General features: G+C 43.3%; 1 protein-coding gene and 1 long non-coding RNA gene across 4 annotated transcripts in view; one reads left to right on the top strand and one right to left on the bottom strand.

Annotated features, from left to right (window-relative positions):
• LOC148381177 (uncharacterized) overlaps positions 1–17,520 on the bottom strand; it is a 94,233-nt gene that overhangs the window by 10,237 nt on the left and 66,476 nt on the right. The gene's annotated exons all lie outside the window — the stretch shown is intronic.
• Positions 13,020–16,323, top strand: LOC148381179 (phospholipid scramblase 2). Of its 2 annotated transcripts, none has more exons than XM_088363651.1 (7): positions 13,020–13,100; positions 13,492–13,565; positions 13,852–13,894; positions 13,966–14,186; positions 14,259–14,420; positions 14,642–14,803; positions 15,199–16,323. In XM_088363651.1, the coding sequence occupies exons 2-7, from the start codon at positions 13,503–13,505 to the stop codon at positions 15,226–15,228; spliced, it is 681 nt and encodes a 226-aa protein (XP_088219777.1). In that variant the 5' UTR covers positions 13,020–13,100; positions 13,492–13,502; the 3' UTR covers positions 15,229–16,323. The 2 variants fall into 2 exon arrangements, with proteins under 2 accessions (XP_088219777.1, XP_088219778.1); XM_088363652.1 differs by having other exon boundaries at positions 13,050–13,100; positions 13,384–13,565.

Genomic DNA, 17,520 nt, shown 5'->3' with positions numbered 1-17,520 from the left:
GACTTGGCATGCGTCCCGAGAAGGCCGATAAGTGTAACTATGCTTGTAGGCATTGTGTTTTTATCACTGATGTTTCTACAGTTACCCACACCAAAAAAAAAAAAAAAAAGCCATAAATAGAGAAATCCCTGGAAGCAAAAGATTAGTTCGCAATTATGTTTGTACAGCGAATCGCAGCGGCTAATTGCTTTAAGCAAATAAACACACTGTGATTGGTCGCTGAGGTGGCGTTACTATGGTAATCATCCAATTGCGCTGACATTGACATCAGGCAGGAAGCTTTCGCCTTGTTTGAAGAACTAACATCTTAGAAGCCACCGCTCACTTATTCATACTTATAATTCCTTTTAATGTGAATTTATTGGAGTACACATTTAGCAATTGTACATATCACATCACATTCACCACTTGAAAGGTAAGTCGCTCATTAAAAGGCAATCAGTGCATGTCGGAACCGTACTTGCTTGAAATAGGATCAACAGTGGAGAACAATGAGACATCCACCAAGCAAGCATCTGGCGACAAACCCAAAGTCATGTTCGAAAGATTCCTGAGAAATGACGGCAAAAGCGAATCAGCTGTTGCCCGTACGAACAATTTTCATGTCGCAGAAAGAGGAGGAGGAGGGTATCGTGGTTCGCGCCGCCTTGGTTGCAGAACTGCTCATAAATCTGCATGGAGACGGAGGGGCGGGCAGTGAGGTGAGTGAGAGGGCAGGGCCCTCTCTACCCGCTGGGGAGTTTGGCATGTGCCCTCCGTGGGCCTCCCGCCGACAAGGGGTCAGAGTAAATAAAGGGGGGAGACGTGGGCCGCCACTAGCGACCGCTTAGCATCCCTCCCTTCGCCCCCAAAGTAACAGGAAGCTCTTACGAGAGGCAACCACGCCTTCGTAGCCCCGACCCCAAGCCAAGGTATGCTCACAAACGCATTCGAAATCCGACTTCCCTGAGCGCTTACCGATGCGAGCGATCCCGGTTTGAGTGTTATATAGCAAGCTGGCAACCGCTTTACACGTAATAAAAAAACAATAGGGAAGCAGAGGGCCGACTGAGCCCGTAGGATTAGTGGCGTGAAAAGGGAGCTCGAGCTGTTTCATAACGCGCCATTTAATGTTCTGTTCGTCTACGGTAGCTGCAAAGGTTAACGTGCTCGCAGCTTGTTCGACGTCACGCGGATATAAAGCGCGGCGGACTCTCGCCATGTGTATGGCTACGGGACATTAATGTACAGCCGGCCCTCCCCTCTTCCATGCCTCCCTCCCGCTGGAGGAATTCCCAACCCTCTCTGCGGGTAGCCAGCCAGCCAAGACCGGTAGAACATATGTTTTCCTTCCATGTTCGGGTCAAAACCAGGTCGCTGGTTGCTAGGAAGACTCTTGAAGATTGGTTGCTCAGGCTCGCACAAATAATACGATCATCGGAAAAATGCAGCGTATATGGTGACTGTCCAGTATTAATAATTGCAACTTATGTGGACATGCATATAACCCTCCCCAAAAAAGAAATATATATAAATAACGTTCCATTCAAAGTCGACATGTTCCGCCGCTTTCCCACTGCCCCCTCACTCGGCACATTCAAGCTGGGAAGCACTCCGAACTTTGACCGCTCGAGTTATGAATTTTCTTTTAAGACTCAAAGAAACCTATGGGAAACTTTTGTACACAGGATATTCATGTTTCAAAGCAAAGGGCGGAATTCAATAAATGCGCCGGTTGAGCGCGTCTGTTTTGGTCCCGTTTTACGTTCACCTTAAGGTAAATGTTGTCGATGGTACCGCTGAGCAAACACGTGCTGCGACTTAACACCCATCACTCCAACAATGAGATATCATCTGGAATGGAAATTTAACAGGCTGCTAATAATGTTTTGGTCTTTTGGCATGGTGAAGCAGCATGTGGCTCATTATTTAAAATTCCCGTACGGTTTGCTTGTCTTCCCGGTAGACAAATAAGAAGACCGCCAGAACCAAAAGGGGTGCGTCAAAAGACTAAACAACAAGAACAACAATCACACTTAGCCAAAGTGTGCTTAATGTTTATCAGGTGTGTGGTGGCCATGACACCGCCACTCGCGACGGGAGGCCTCGTCTCGGCCTCGTCGCCAGCATGTGGCCGGCGACGGGAGCCGGGAAAAGGCTTTTCCTTTCTTCCTCCGACTCGCTCTACACTTCCATTTGTTCTTATTACCGCCGGGGCGGAAAGGTGGAGAGGGGGGAGAGAAAGAAGAAATAAGAAACTCGGACTTTCCTAATGCGCCAAAACCGTCTTTGGATCCCCAAAAGCGGGAAAAGAAGCCACTCACCAAATCAGTCCTATTGAGGACTACATTTAGTCCATCATATAGCGGCCTGCCCCGCGAGGACGAATTCAGGGGGACATCTTGCGGGAGTGTACGAAATGTGAGTTAATGGGAGGAGAGTCGCCATTGTTTGAGTGGAGAAAGCCGGCGGAGGAGGTAGTTAAAGAGCACAAGTGTGCCTGAGGGGTACTCAGTGTATCTGGACTCACACTGGGAAAAGTGTATTTATCAACTTAATAGCGGGTGTCTGATTGAACATGACTATGATTACAGTAAAGTTGTTTCTTCTTTTTGCCTCCTATTCCTCCCGCTGCTCTTCCTCCTCCTCTTTCTCGTACTCCCACGTGCCCTTCCCGCAACCCAGAAAATTGCTTTCATTTATCGTAAAATGGTAAAAAAGGGAAAAAAACAAAAGTCACGGAGGGATTATGAAGAGACTGGCGTCGACAATCAAAATATTTTACCCTTTTACGTGACGGAGCCCATTGTGCTTTTTGACTACGTGAATAACTCAAAAGTCAGCAAAGCCAAGAAGAGGCGCGGCGTAAATAAGCAAAACGAGAGAAGCAATGGATGATCGGGGAGGAGAAGCGAATGCATTAACAAGACGAGGAGTCTGACTGGTACAAGTGGTAGAGAGGGAGCTATTTAGCTGATAAGGCAGCCAAGGCCCTTCAGGTGTCTCCTGCTCCACTGCTGTGTAAATGAGCTCCAATTAAACAGGCGGGCCCCCGTGCTCCGAGTCTCCCCGCAGCATCCCCGAAAAGAGCCCCCACACCCCCCTGCCCCTCGCTGCTCGCCCGCCCGCCCGCCCGCCCGTAAGGCCAAACCCACCCCACAGCTCCTGCAGCTGCTCGCTGGCTCGCTCCCGCGTTCTGTTTTTCACTCACACTGTGACCCAAAGGTCTGCTTAACTTGTGTGCTCGCACGCTTCTCAACGCTAGTCGGAGAGCGTTTGTTAGCCCGCAGCATTTCCGCTTTTTGTCAGCGCTCAATAAGTGGCGGTGTGGTGGGCGTGCAGCTGGGCTGGGCTCGCTTGTTTTGCGTATATGGCAGTCATTGCTTTGAAACTACAAAGTAAACGTCGCGGAGATACAAAAAAAAGCTTTGTTTGTTTGTTACTACGGAAAACTTAAAAAAGGCAGCACCAAAATTTCTCTTTCCTGTTTTTTGAAAACGTGTTCTTGACTTTGCCAGATTGTGAATGAGCATTTTGGCTAATTTACATAATAGCGGCCCATAACTATAAACTATAAAAATATAAAGACCCGAGCCTGGTTTGGAGATTCTGGCTTCAAAGTCTATTGTATCAAATTGGCATTGGTAGATAGTCAAGGTTTCTGTCATAAACAAGCAAACAAAAAAAACGCCTTTGTTTCATTCTCTCCCCTAATGCCGGTACAAGTAAAATTAGCGAGTCTTTGTGTGCGCAGCTTTTGGAGAAGCCTTCAAGCCTTGACCAAACATGACATTAACAGTTTGCAAACATTGTTTGATTCCTCGCAAAGGTCTTTGCCATGGCGGCGGCGGCGGGGGGTCCTCGACCAGCGGGTGATTCGGGCCAATTAGATAAGGTGGCGCTTTCGGCGGCCAGATTGGGAGAGTCGTCGCTTGGCCATGGGCCAGGACGCCGGGGGTGCAACCCCTGATCCTGCAGGAGCCAAGTTTAAATGACCACAGCCTGAACGGAGAGAGGGTGGGGGGAGGGGAGGGGAGGGCGCGATGGGGGAAATTAACATTGGATGAGCAGAAGGTTCGAGATCATATCAGTATTTTGGCCCCTTCAACAAAGCCCGAATGCAACTAAAATGTGTTTGTTTACGGATAATAAACCAGCAAAAAACACGCAAGGTCAAACTACTTGTGATGTTATTCACAAGGAAGGCCACGCCCCCTTCAAGAGATTTTGCTTTGATAAAATATAGTTCTATTCTTCTTCATTAAAACCATGTAACAACATTTTTGAGGGCTGGTACCAATGTATTAAGACTTCATATTTTATTAATTTTTTTCTATAAATGTAAAAATATAAAAAATACTTGGAAGACTATTAAATCACTCTCCACTATCTATTACATTGTGTGCAAAAAATTGAAAGTATGAAATAAATTGGGTGCACTGTTTTAAAACAACCTTTTTAATATAGTCGAATTGATTCGCTAATATTTAAAGTCTTTAAAGTGCAGTAGAAATGAAAATGAGGTTTTAGCATGGACGGGGGTGGGGGCCGTTGGTGGTGGTGGTGGTGGGGGGGGGGGGGGGGGGGGGGGCTTTTGTTCCCGGTGGTCGCATTGCAACTGTCGGGCTTTAGTAGATGTGAACCGACGGTTGGCGGCCTCCCGCCGATCGGGGAAAGGACAATTACCCGTTGGTGTCAGTGGCGCCTCGTGCATAATACATACTCGACATTCTGCTAGCGTTACCTGCCACGTGTAACCAGTCACACTCGGAACGGTGCATATTTCAAATTGAAGGCCGTGATTATGATACAGTACTTTAAAACCCCCATAAATGCGACATTTAAATATTAAGCCACATGTAATTAAGCGGAGAGACGTAGTCGTCCCCGTCGTTAGGAGCAATTATTGCAATGTCTATCAAGGGATTTCTCGCAGCTTGACTTTGGTAAGGAGCGGTATTGATTAACTTTATAGTTAATTGAAGTAATTTCCTTTATTCTGGAGAATGGGGAAAGCTTGACCCAGTGGAGGCGAACTCTGCATTGTGTGGCTTATAAAACGGCCGTTTACAGCTTTTAATGTCCATCCATCCATTTACGAGACAATAGGACATGTTTTTTTTAGGACTGCGGGTGTGCTGCTATTTGGGAGGAAGCCGACATGGCCCAAACTCCAGACAGGTAGGCCGCAAGCAAATAGTTTCCGTCTTTTGTTAACTTGCCAATTGCTTGGACTGCTAAAGGGGAAAGAAAAAATAATTGGAATAGCTTTGGTGCTTTCCGAGAGAATTATATGGACTGAACTGACCACAGTTTTCACAAACAATATCATTTGTAATAAATCAACAAGCAGTACCAGAAACTCACAGCTTAGCAACAAATTTGTTACTTCTCGCCTCTGCCTAAGACTGATGGACGAAATGTTGGAATGTTCTTGAACATCTACAGATGTTCAAAATAGAGCGATGTGCAGGACTCTTCAGTGGATGATGTCATGTCGTGTCTTACGACGAGAATATTTAATTACCTGCATGGGCGGTTGATGAGGTGAATCAGTGCTGCCCAGTACAGCCGGGGAAAAAATTGTGTTAGCAATCTTTTCCTTATGTAGCAAAATGCTAATTCTTGTGACTACGGCAATATGGCTGCGAGCGAGTGACACGACCTGTCGGAGAGATCAACGCCTGCAGTGGGCCCTCCCTCAGAAAAAGCAAGGTCAGATTACAGGGATGATGATTCATGGGAAGCAATTCTCAATTTCAGATTTTTTTTTTCTTGGGGTAGCATATCGACCTTGGCATTTCTGACAAGACCATCCATCACCCACGAAGGCAATCCGACGGGCAACTGTGCGGCCAAGTGAATCCGATTAAGGGATATTAGCGCGAGATGGATGCCGGACTTCAACGCTGCGGAGGGGACGGAGCTCAACATTCTTCATGCATTCCATTTTCTACACACACTGACTTTGACGTATATGATCAATGACCGCATTCGGATTTTGATCTTATTTGACAGCTCGGTTTAATTAATTGAATTTACAGGTTTGCAGGCATGCTTTATATATAAATGGCAAATGTAAATGTGCTAATACAACCTGCCTTTTTACACTTAAGCCATGTTTTTGATTAAGACTCCATCATCAGAAGGCCTCTGAATTGTAATGAGGTCTAATTCAAGAACTGTAGGAACAATTCTGTCTTAGCAAAGAGGTATGTGTGTGTTTATTTTTGTGCATTGCGGTATGAAACCAAAGAGGGTCAGGGCCACACTAAATAGAACAAAAAATAGGAGAATAAGGGGAGTTTCCGCAGCATCAGAAAGATCTCATTGTTTTAGAGGTATCAGTCAGTATGAAGGGCACAAAAGAATTTCTAAGGAATTAAGTGGAACACAATGAAGACAGTTATTATCAAATGCAGAAAATACGGCTCAACAGTGATATTACCGAGAACTGGATGTCCCTCCAATATTTACATATATTATGTATGTGTATATATATATATATATATATATATATATATATATATATATATATATATATATATATATATATATATATATATATGTGTGTGTTTGTTGTAAGGACTTGTTGGCCAATGACCCCGTTTTCCAAGTTTGAGTGAGTGTGAACTCAGGTCAGTGTGTGTGTGTGTGTGTGTGTGTGTGTTTTAGGTACATAGTGCCACAAGAACAGAGGAGCATTGTACACAGCGCAAGCGTGCCGTCCACATGCTCCCGTGGCTCACGTTTAGCCGACGGCGGCCCAAAGCCCCAAAGCACCATGAACTTTGAACCCGGTGCCGACAGTGACGCACGCAGGGGGGAAATATTCAAGTGTGTGTGCGTGCGTATGTGTCGAGCTGGTCCATGTTGAACATACACGATAAAAACTTTGGGCATGAGCATTAACAATTGTGATAGGATCAATACAGCGAAAATTGTTTATTTTATTTCTTTTTATCTCTTTATTTCTATGTTCATTATATTTAATTGCATTTTAACATGGAATGTCATTTTTTTTTACAGTAATTACATTGCATTAATCACAACTTCTCAGGCAGATTTGTATGATGATATACATAACAAAATTAAATATGTTTAATTTCATCAAAAAAACGTCTCGCTTTAAATGAACGTCTAGATACAAATCCCCAATGTATTGTAAAATAAGTATTTGTAAATACATTTGACAATGGATTTTTCAATGTGTTAAACGTGAAAATAGTTTTTATTCTGAATATTATAACTATAAAATATAATAATAATAATAATATATATTGTAAATAACATTTTATTTTAAATTATATATTTGCCTTTTTCTGGATAGTTTTAAACCGGACAAAAAAAGCTAAATTAAAGTCAGATGGTTTTTAACTACCTTTACAAATACTGTATGTTATTCAGATTTTTTATAGCTATATCTCAGAATTTCTTTAAACGTACCCTAAAAAATAATTTAGAATTGTTCTTAACTATATCTTTCAAATTAATATGACAACAATCTGATTTTTTTTTTTTTATTTACATATACCTTAGGCGTTTGATTTTTTTTTTCTTAAGAACTGGTTAAATCAAAGGTTTCTAAAGAGACCGCACTGCATTGAGAAAAAAAAAAAAGTCCATTTCAACACACGCACGCACGCACGCCCACATGCACACATTGGGGAAAAGAAGAATCCTATTTTCCTTTTTTATCAGCCTCAGCGTGATGGTGTTTTTCCACAAAGGAGTTTTACGGCGTGCCAGCATGGCGTCGTGTCCACCCGAGAGGTGAGTACCAGGTGCGGGGGATTGTTCTCGTGCTGTTACTGCCGCACTGTCCCATTTTACACACGCACACACACATACATGTATACATACGCAAGCTCCAGCCAGCTGTATGGCACAACAATAGCTGCATGTTCTGCAGCTTTGCATTTATTTCTAATTATTTCATCCAGCGAAAGCACAAAGCAGAGATTTCACTTTGCTGGTGATGACGTGGGGTGGGGTTTGAAGGGCCTTAGCTTCTCAAACGTGGACTTGGAGCACCCTCTACATTCTGGAAGCCATAATGCATGCGAGCTAAGCGCCATCAGCAGTAAGCTATGCTATACAGGCCGCCATTATGACACCGGGGTACGAGAAGGGAGGGGATCGAGGTGGGCCTCAGAAAAACAACCCCCCCGGCCTCACCTTTTGCGAGAACCTTCTCTTGAACCACGACCGCCGGCCCTCGGCAGGAGGTGCACATGAGGCCGGCTTTGAAAAATAACACCTTCGAGATTTTCGGATTTTGAAGACGGATCGTGGTCTGCAGATGGATGTTCTCTTTCCGCCATTTTGGATCTACTGGATCTACTCCCCAGACCCCTCCCCCCCCCAAAAAAAACAAGGGCTGAAAATCCAGCATAAATTCTTTATCCTCTCTAGAGAAATTACTTTTTACTGAGCATACTGAGCACTTGTGATCATCTTCTTTATATATGTCTGGATTATTTAATAATATTATTTTTATTCCTTTCGTTGGGAAAAGCTGATTTGAGATACAAGTGTTTTAGGTTAATCACATGGTGATGGAACAATTTAAAGTCTTGCATGAAGGCAGCACAGGCCTCTCTTTTGTGCATTAAGCACACTAAACTGCTGCAAGCATTTAGAAACAAAATGCTTTTCAAAGCAAAATTCTAAATTGCAAATGAAACCCTTTTTTTATATTCGTTGTAAGCGTGGCATACCTAATAAGTTAAGAATCATTACTTGAGAACACTGTGGATCTTCGGCTAATAAAGCCTCGGAACACGATGAAACTTTTGTCTATAAACCACTCAACAGGATGGAGTAATATGAAGGAATCTGTGAAGTTCGATTTGGTAGTCTGTCAAAAGTAATAAAGCGCAGCTACAAATCATTCTTAAAAGCAAATTCGAGGCAACCATTTGAGCGTGCCTCCACGGGTCTAAACACACTATTTTGATTAATATTGCGCTTGTGGGAATAGAATTAAGCAGATTGAGCCATCCGTTTTCAATCATCTCAGGGCACTGACATGTTGGCCTATATCACCCCCTGCTGTCAACTGATATTGACATCAAGATATCTTCGGGCTCGCATTGCGAACCAAGCAAACCCACAACGTCGCTCGGCTTGCCTCATTCTCTATTCTAGTCTACTTGCTAAATAAAGCTTATCTCACACGTTCCCAAAGGTTTCTCTACCTGTAAATGCAACATGGCACTTATGCAATAAAGTCAGCATGAGTGCCAGTCAGAGAAAGAAGCGGCCGCGTGACTTGACGTTTGCCTCTAAAACAGCTGTGGTGCCTTCATTTTTTTCTTTATTTTTCCTGGTCTTGTTTCGGAGGGCCTGTTGGCACAGCTCCATTCAGGGCTTTCACACCAGTCTCACTCACTTCTCACTCCATGGGCTCTGCCTCGCAGGTCATAAATTAAGCCGGGGAAAAAGTGAGGGAAGGGCGGGGAGGTGGGCGGATGGAGCTTTTGGATAAAGGAAAAATAATTCTGTGCTGGTTGATGTTTCAAAGACAGGAGAGAGAAGCAGCAGCAATTGGATGAAATTCAAAAACAAAGCAACACATTCAGGTCTTGTGTTTTGGGTTCCAGGGTGGATGGCCTTTTGTGCTCACATTTGATTTCTTTTCAAATCGAATATTGGGCCAGCTAATTTCTAGATGAGGTAAATGTGCTCGTAAAAATAGTTTCAATAATATAATACAGTAATGAGAAAATTAAACATAATTTGGAAATAGTTTTTGTTTGTCTGCACCAGACGTGTTCAAATACACTTCATTTCTTTCATCTTGGCATGAATCTAGCAGCCTTTAAGAGAGTTATATAAATGTTTTAAAGATGAAACCTCTAATTCTTTTCTTTTTATGTTTAAGTTGACATCGTGAGTTTGAAAAACTATTCAATATTTTTCCAAACCGGCCCTTAAAAACAACAAAAACCACGTTTGCAAAAGCCATCAACGTATGATTTGGTTTAGTGGGCCACAAAAAATAGGGGTGGGCCTGATATGGTCCCTACGCCTGATGAAATGATTGTTGCAGCATATAATGCGTGTCATAATATGGTTGTGGCGACAAGCACCAGATGGCTGCCCTTGTCAAAAGGCAGACGACTATGATGTGACTTGCAAAGAAAAGATTCTTGATGGGTGCCGCCGCGCATATTCACATTTGAATCGCGCCATGATTGGCGCACATTGTCCTCAATAAGGCCGCCATACTCTCCCCAGACATACGACAATGACCTTGTGGCCCGGATGAGGGAGGAGCGAGGGCTGCAAACGTGACGGGACAAGCACGCAGGCTCCAAATTTGGAATACTGATTTTTAAGATGTATGAACTCTATTGTCGAAAATATAACAAATGAGAAAAAGCAAATAGAGTAGGAGGAGAAAAAACTCGGCTTTCCGTGAGAGCGCGTACGGAACCATATGGACGCCATCCACGTCTGCTCATTTCATACATGTTTCTTTTGACATCAATAACACCGAGGCATCCAGCAGCGCTTGGAACCCGTCCAAAACAATTATAAAGTTGCCGTGGAAACTGAGGTCCCGTGCCAGAGCGAGGCATACTGTCTCCGCTCAGATAACCCCCGTCGAAAAGTCACGACGCACAAAAGCACAAGTTAGAGGGGGGGGTGAAAAGCGGGAGGGATGCACTGTGGTGAGGAGACAAAAGCTTGGACATCCACGGATGATGCAATGACCAGTGGCCGACTAGCTACAAAAAAAACTTTATTCGCCCTGAGGAGGACATTAGGTATAGAAATGGACTCACTGCAGCCCTAATTTTGACATTGCAGTGAACAAAACAAAAACACACATCAGGATGGAGAAGAAGCCAGCCTCCTCTGTGACACGTGCAATTTTGAGCTGGGAACACTGGGACATATTGTAACCTCCACGCTAAGCTAATGAACACCAAGACGAAAGCGGCGTAAATGGAGGCCTTTTTTTTTTTTTAACATTCATCTCGGGGTGTCCTCATTATGCGGCCGACGCGACAAGCTCGTTAGGAGTGCACGAAAGATTACCCGTGCAGCTAAAGAGCACGGCGCAAACACAAACAGACACACAGACGGATTGTAAAACAGGTAGGAATGCGGCGAACACGCGCACACACACACACACACACACAGACACACACATGTACACACGCGCACACACACGCATGCACACACACACACACACACACACACACACACAAAGAGAGAAAGCGAGAAACCCCCGGTGGGTGTAACTGGGCTCTTGGAGTCAGAAAGACAATCTGAGCGGCTTTCAAAGACCCCCTGACTGTCTGCCGTGTTTATTCAGATGGGAACTGAGAAGGCCAGCCTTGTACTGCTTTGTTTTGAATCTCACTGATGAAGAACATCAGTGTCAGTGTTCTTCCCGGCCATTCCAGGTGATAAAATGCTCCCTTGGTGGTGCACAGACTTTGTGTGCGTGTGTATATATGTGTGTGTTATTGCTCTTCATGCTTAATAGTCTGGATGCAGTATAAAGCGATACCTGATCTGTGTATAAATAAAACAAAACACTAAAATACACCTTTACCAAGATATTTGTAAGTCGAGGAGAAGCTAAGGTTAGTATGGGTTGTTGCTGGAAGTCTAAAGTTCAGGTGTTCTGGGCAGTGTTGCATTTGCACCAGAGATACCTTTTAGCCAAATTGTTCAATTTTGGTTTCATTGTAGCCAGGCCGAGATGTTTTTTTCTCTCTAAGTCTAGTCTTGCCACCCTGGCCCACGCGTAGCACAGACATATGAAGACAACGGCTGATTGTTGTCAAGTGTACCACACAGCCAGTACTTGCCAGCCCCTTCAAATTTGCAGTTGCCCTCTTGGCAGGCTCCCTGACCGCTTTTCATCTCACGTTTTCATCCATTTTGGAGGGACATCCAGTTCTCGGTAATGTCACTGTTGTGCCGTATTTTCTGCACTTGATAATAACTGTCTTCATTGTGTTCCATTTAATTCCTTAGAAATTCTTTTGTGCCCTTCTTTCTGCCTGATACCTCTAAAACAATGAGATCTTTCTGATGCTGCGGAAACTACCCTTATTCTCCTATTATTTTTTCTATTTAGTGTGGCCCTGACCCTCTTTGGTTTCATACCACAATGCACAAAAATAAACACACACATACCTCTTTGCTCAGACAGAATTGTTCCTACGGTTCTTGAATTAGACCTCATTACAATTCAGAGGCCTTCTGATGATGGAGTCTTAATCAAAAACATGGCTAAAGTGTAAAAAGGCAGTTGTATTAGCACATTTACATTTGTCTTATGACAACACACCACCAATCATGTTTCCTGGGCTACAGCGGGTCCACTTGGGTAATTTGTGTTACGCAAATCAATTAAAAGAAAGTTTTAGCCGCCGCAAACCTACTGAAGTGTCAGCAAATCTGCACCCGAGTCGTCATTTGTTCTCATTAGCGTTTCTCGGGTAGAAATCAGCACTGCTTGAGGGGATACGGTGATTTTTTACGTGCAAATAGGGAAAGTCGACCCGCTGGCGTCACACAATTTGTAACACAGAGGCACACTGCACAAATGTGTGTGTGTGTTTATATTTTGTGTTTGATATGTGGAGAAAAAAGGTCATTTGTGCATTAGACTTAGTAGTGACCACGAGGTGGCACATTATTAGCTCAATACTGTCCTCTTGTGGGCATTTGACAATAACATTTAATGGGGCTGTTGCGAATACACAGAGGATAGAATAGTGTATAAAGATAAAAGATTGATACAAATATTATATAGATTCGTTTATAATAATTAAACATAAGTATGCTGGGACTACTTGCAAAGAAACTATTCAAAATAGTACATTTTAAACGAATATTTAGTAATAATACAATAATATAATTGTTGGTTTCTTTCTATACATAGACACAATATTTGTGCTTTTTTATTATTGTTACTTGATTACGTAATCTCCGACAGTCGTAAACACAGAGCAGTCTATTAATTTGTCTCCTCCTCATTGGCTGCCGCAGACAGGAAGTGTTGTGACGTAGACCAATGAGATTAGACATTTATCCTTAGGGTTTAGTTCCGGAGCGGATCGTTATTGATACGAGTAGCGGCCAGATAATTGGTGAGTAGTCGCACTTTTTGCGGCGACACAGATGCGTGCATGTGACGTCATCTGACACGCGTGGCCACGGCTGCTTGCGGCGCGTGACAGTGACAAGTGGGGCGCGCGCAGTTCCGCTCATTTTACCGCCTGACATGACGTTGGCGTTTGACCCACTTAGTTGCCTAGAAACGTGCACTATTTTGTGTCCCTGTAAACAAATAAACAAACTAATGCTTAATTGTAGTTCAAATGCGTGCCTTGCGTCACTTACTGGGTTTCGAAAAAATCATTATTAATCCAGAGATGGAGTGTTAAAAGACCACTCTGGATCCGTCTCCGTTTGAGTGTCATCCCTCAAATGAACGGAAGAGGACGCCAGATGTCAACATTAACCGTCATTCCTCATTAGATCGAGAAGACATGAACATATACGAGGTTCCGGGGATACCAGGCTGTCCGCCTGGATTGGAATACCTCACTCAGGTAATCGGTTTATATTCATTTAGTATTTTATATGTTATTTTCATCAGCAGAATAAGGTGATTGAAACACAGAGGTTGCAAAAGTACTGACACTTTTCAGTTTATTTGTAGACGTACAGATATCTGTGCAAAACACACACAAGTTCAGAACATTCAGACTATAAGAAACATAAATAAATTATTAGTTTGTATCAAATGGATCATGACATTTAGTTTACTTGAAGTTTATAGCGGGGGTTCACTGTACTGTGTAGTTATGGTAATATTTTCAGCATCTGCTTTTCCAGGTGGACCAGCTACTCATCAAACAAAAAGTTGAGGTGGTTGAAGGTAAGCAGCAAGATCTTTCGAGAAACTAAACATACATGCGCAGTCGAGCTCGTTATCGTTGGTCCTCGCAGCTCTGGTGGGATTTGAGAGCAACAACAAGTACGAGGTGCGGAACTCCGTGGGTCAGAATGTGTTTTACGCTGTCGAGGAGAACGACTGCCTGAGTCGACAGTGCTGCGGTCCCATGCGCCCCTTCTCCATCCACGTCTTGGACAACTTTGGACAGGAGATCATTACCGTCACCCGTCCACTCAAGTGCATGTCCTGCTTCTTCCCGTGCTGTCTTCAGGAGGTGCGACCATACTCCTGTAGTCTGTCATGTACCTCTGCCAAATCAAACAAACGGCGGCCTTTCTTTGAGCAGTTGGAGGTGCAGGCCCCTCCGGGTAACACGGTGGGGTACATCAAGCAACAGTGGCATCCTTTGTCCCCGAAATTCATTGTGGCCAATGAACACATGGAGCCGGTCCTCAAGATCCACGGGCCCTTCTGTGGATGGAGCTGCCTTCCAGATGTGGACTTTGAGGTGGGTGAAGCTAAACACAGCAAGGTCATTGATACGAAGAGAAGGAAACTGAAGCAAGGCTGCCTTTAAGAGAAAACAAAGATCAAGGCAGCGGGCCAGCGGGCAGACAGCCTGGAATCGAACGGGAATCCCGCCACGCTTCAGAAACCAACAAGACCTAAATTTGTGTCTGAAAGATCCAGATGTCAGCAGTTTGTATCTTATACGCTCTCTTCGTTCAGATCCTGACCATGGATGAGGTCAGCAAGATTGGGAAAATCAGCAAGCAATGGACGGGCCTCCTTCGGGAAGTGTTCACAGATTCCGACAACTTTGGAATCAAGTTTCCGATGGACTTGGACGTGAGGATGAAGGCTGTCATGATCGGGGCATGTTTCCTCATCGTAAGTAACCCACTGGGGATACAAAAGGATCGACGCTCGTTCGGTCCTCTGCGCATGATTTCGTTCCTCCATGTTGCCAAATTCGTGACATTTTGTCAAACAGAACATCTTGAATATTAAACTCACAAAACCCTCACAGGAGCCTTGCTAGCTGTCGGAAATGTTCCCATAGTGACCGTGCACACACACTCTGTAGCAGTTAGCTTCACCAAAAACTCAAAACAGATTTTCAGCTCTTTCTATCTCTTCCAGGCATTTTTTTGCTCCAACGCGAAAATGCCCTGAACAATTTTCACGGTTAATTTACGACGTGGCATACGTTTCAATTTCAGCACTTGCATCATTGTCAGTTTAAGGTTTTCTCCATTAACATCTGTTCTTTTTTCTTTTTGCAGGATTTCATGTTTTTTGAGACAACTAACTAAGGAGTTGAAATGTTATCATGCAACGCTGGTGGAAGGAACGAGGCCACAAAGTGAGCCGTTCCTGTGTCGCAAATGTTCTCCGATCAATCGTGTCAACAAAGGAACATTGAAACTTGGAGATGCATGGATGTAAAGATCCGAACTTTGTTTTAGTCTTTAGCTACAGCGATTGTTTTTTTTTTTTTAATGCTTTTTGGGATTGTGTTAGCAGCCTCTATGGACCTTTTTGTTTTTTTAAACGTCATTTGGATGCTTCAGTGAGACTGTATGGCATTATGTTACATGGTTCTCAAATTCAAATAGCGGACTACGTAAAGAATATGTAGTGTTTTGAGAGGACTTACTGGGTGTGTATTTTGTGACTCCACATTTCTACACTGCTTTAAGTATTCATGCTTTAAGTCAACTTTGAAGTGAAATGTAAACAATTATTTTCAACTAACAAAACATGATGGGTTTAAAGTGTACGTTTCAGCCTCCTCCACAAGAGGTCACTACCTTATCACATTCCCGATGAGAGCCAAGTCTGATTTATGCCATTGAGTTATCTATTTTTGGACAGACTCGGGTTTGAAATGCATGCTACTTGAATCTAGAGTCAGTGATTGCTCATTCACTTTTAACTGACTATGGATTGTACACTTGAAATTTATTCTAAATATTTTTTTTGTGTGTTGAGTCACCATGAATTCACTGTATTTAAAGTACATGTACTGTAGCAAAAACTCTTGGAAGAATAGTTACAAATGTTAATTACTGAAATCCTGTGTATTTATTTTTTCTACAAATATTTTTGTTTGCTTTGTGTTCAGTTAAATGAAAACTGTGTTTCATTATTTATGTTTTTATGCCTCTGCTGAGTTTCTTTGGGCAGGTATTGTGGATGAATTTTGCCGTCTGTTACAGTTTCTTGTCGGAAACAGTTGGTGGACTAATTCATTGAAATAAATGTGACAAGCATTCTTTGTTAGGTTAGGCTGCATGTATTGTGTGGTGGATAATATAATGGATGCTGCGCCCCCTTGAGGTCATTTCTTAAAAACTACATTCAATGAACCTGAATAGAAATGCGAATTAAAAAAAAAATCCCTTGGATTTGGTCGAAAAAACAATGTCATTGTTTACCAGTTATAGTTGAATTATGACTTTTCAGGCGAGACCCGAGTGTCCAAGAAATACGACTCGTCGCTGCAATTGAAAATGCAGCCCTAAGTACCACCAAAGAAGAGTAACGTCATCGATACTTAAAGTGGCCAAACCGCAGACAGTTGCGTGGCTCACATATCGCATTAAGCATATCCTTCACAAGAACAGGCGGATTTTTTTTTATGGTTCAAATAACGTCCGACATTGTTGATGGCGTCCACCTTTCAAGGAAGCACTTAACACTGGCTGGTTTGTCACTTTTCTTGTTCTGCACTCCACTTTCCCTAAGGAAGGTTTCTCATTCGTCATCACGGGTAGACATATTGGCAGTCTGGTGCATCATCTGTTTCTTCTTTTAGCTGATTAAATACAAACTCCGCCTGTCTCCACTGCGGTGCCAGGAACAGAGGAAAGTCGCGTGTAGTCAGGAAGCCGCCACAGTGTTTACACTTTTGTTAATGCGAGGACAGTTCCAGTCTTGAATGTTTGGGGCTTCGAGGGAAAAAAAATAGCTTTAATGAAAGCGCAGCACCAAGAACTTACCACCTGTGATTTGGTAATTCCTCTTCTGCCTTCTTAAGTCTGTTAGTCAAGTCGACAGGCCGTTAACAATCAAATGCAGGTGTTGCTTGGCATCGGGACTCTTCACATGACATCAATTACCACAGAAGCTTTCCTGCTTCTGTATTTTGTATCTGCTTTTTTTTTATTGACGTATGATGGTGGTGGTGGTGGTGGCGTACCTTAAGGTACCGTGACAGGCCTACTCTATCGTTAGTAGTGCTTGAAAAAAAAAAAAAAAGGTATAGTAGCTCTGTAGTGTCTCACAGTGATGGCTCTGTCTGGATCTGCCCCAAGAACCTTTGGATACTTTGTCAAAGCGTAATGAAATCCAGCTTTTCCAAATGTTCGTATCGGGTCTTTTTAAGACTGGGTCCAGTGCACTGAGGCAAGACTGCAAATTTTCTTTTAACGTGCTGCCAACATGCAGAAGAGATTCAGCACAACAAACATTTATTTTCGGAGTGACTAACTGAATAAAAATTGATTAGCCAGCAATTACAGCCAGCTGCATTAAAGGGCTTTGTTATGCGTGCAATCAAGGTGATGTTTGTTCGCTAACCTTTGTGTCAGTTTGGCTTGCGT

The sequence above is a fragment of the Syngnathus floridae genome, chromosome 20 (assembly GCF_059516105.1).
Source record: "Syngnathus floridae isolate MCC-2025c chromosome 20, RoL_Sflo_1.0, whole genome shotgun sequence".
In the NCBI taxonomy this organism is placed as follows: Eukaryota; Metazoa; Chordata; class Actinopteri; order Syngnathiformes; family Syngnathidae; genus Syngnathus; species Syngnathus floridae.
Note: the sequence above shows the minus strand (reverse complement) of the source record. Positions and strands in the feature narration are given on the sequence as shown.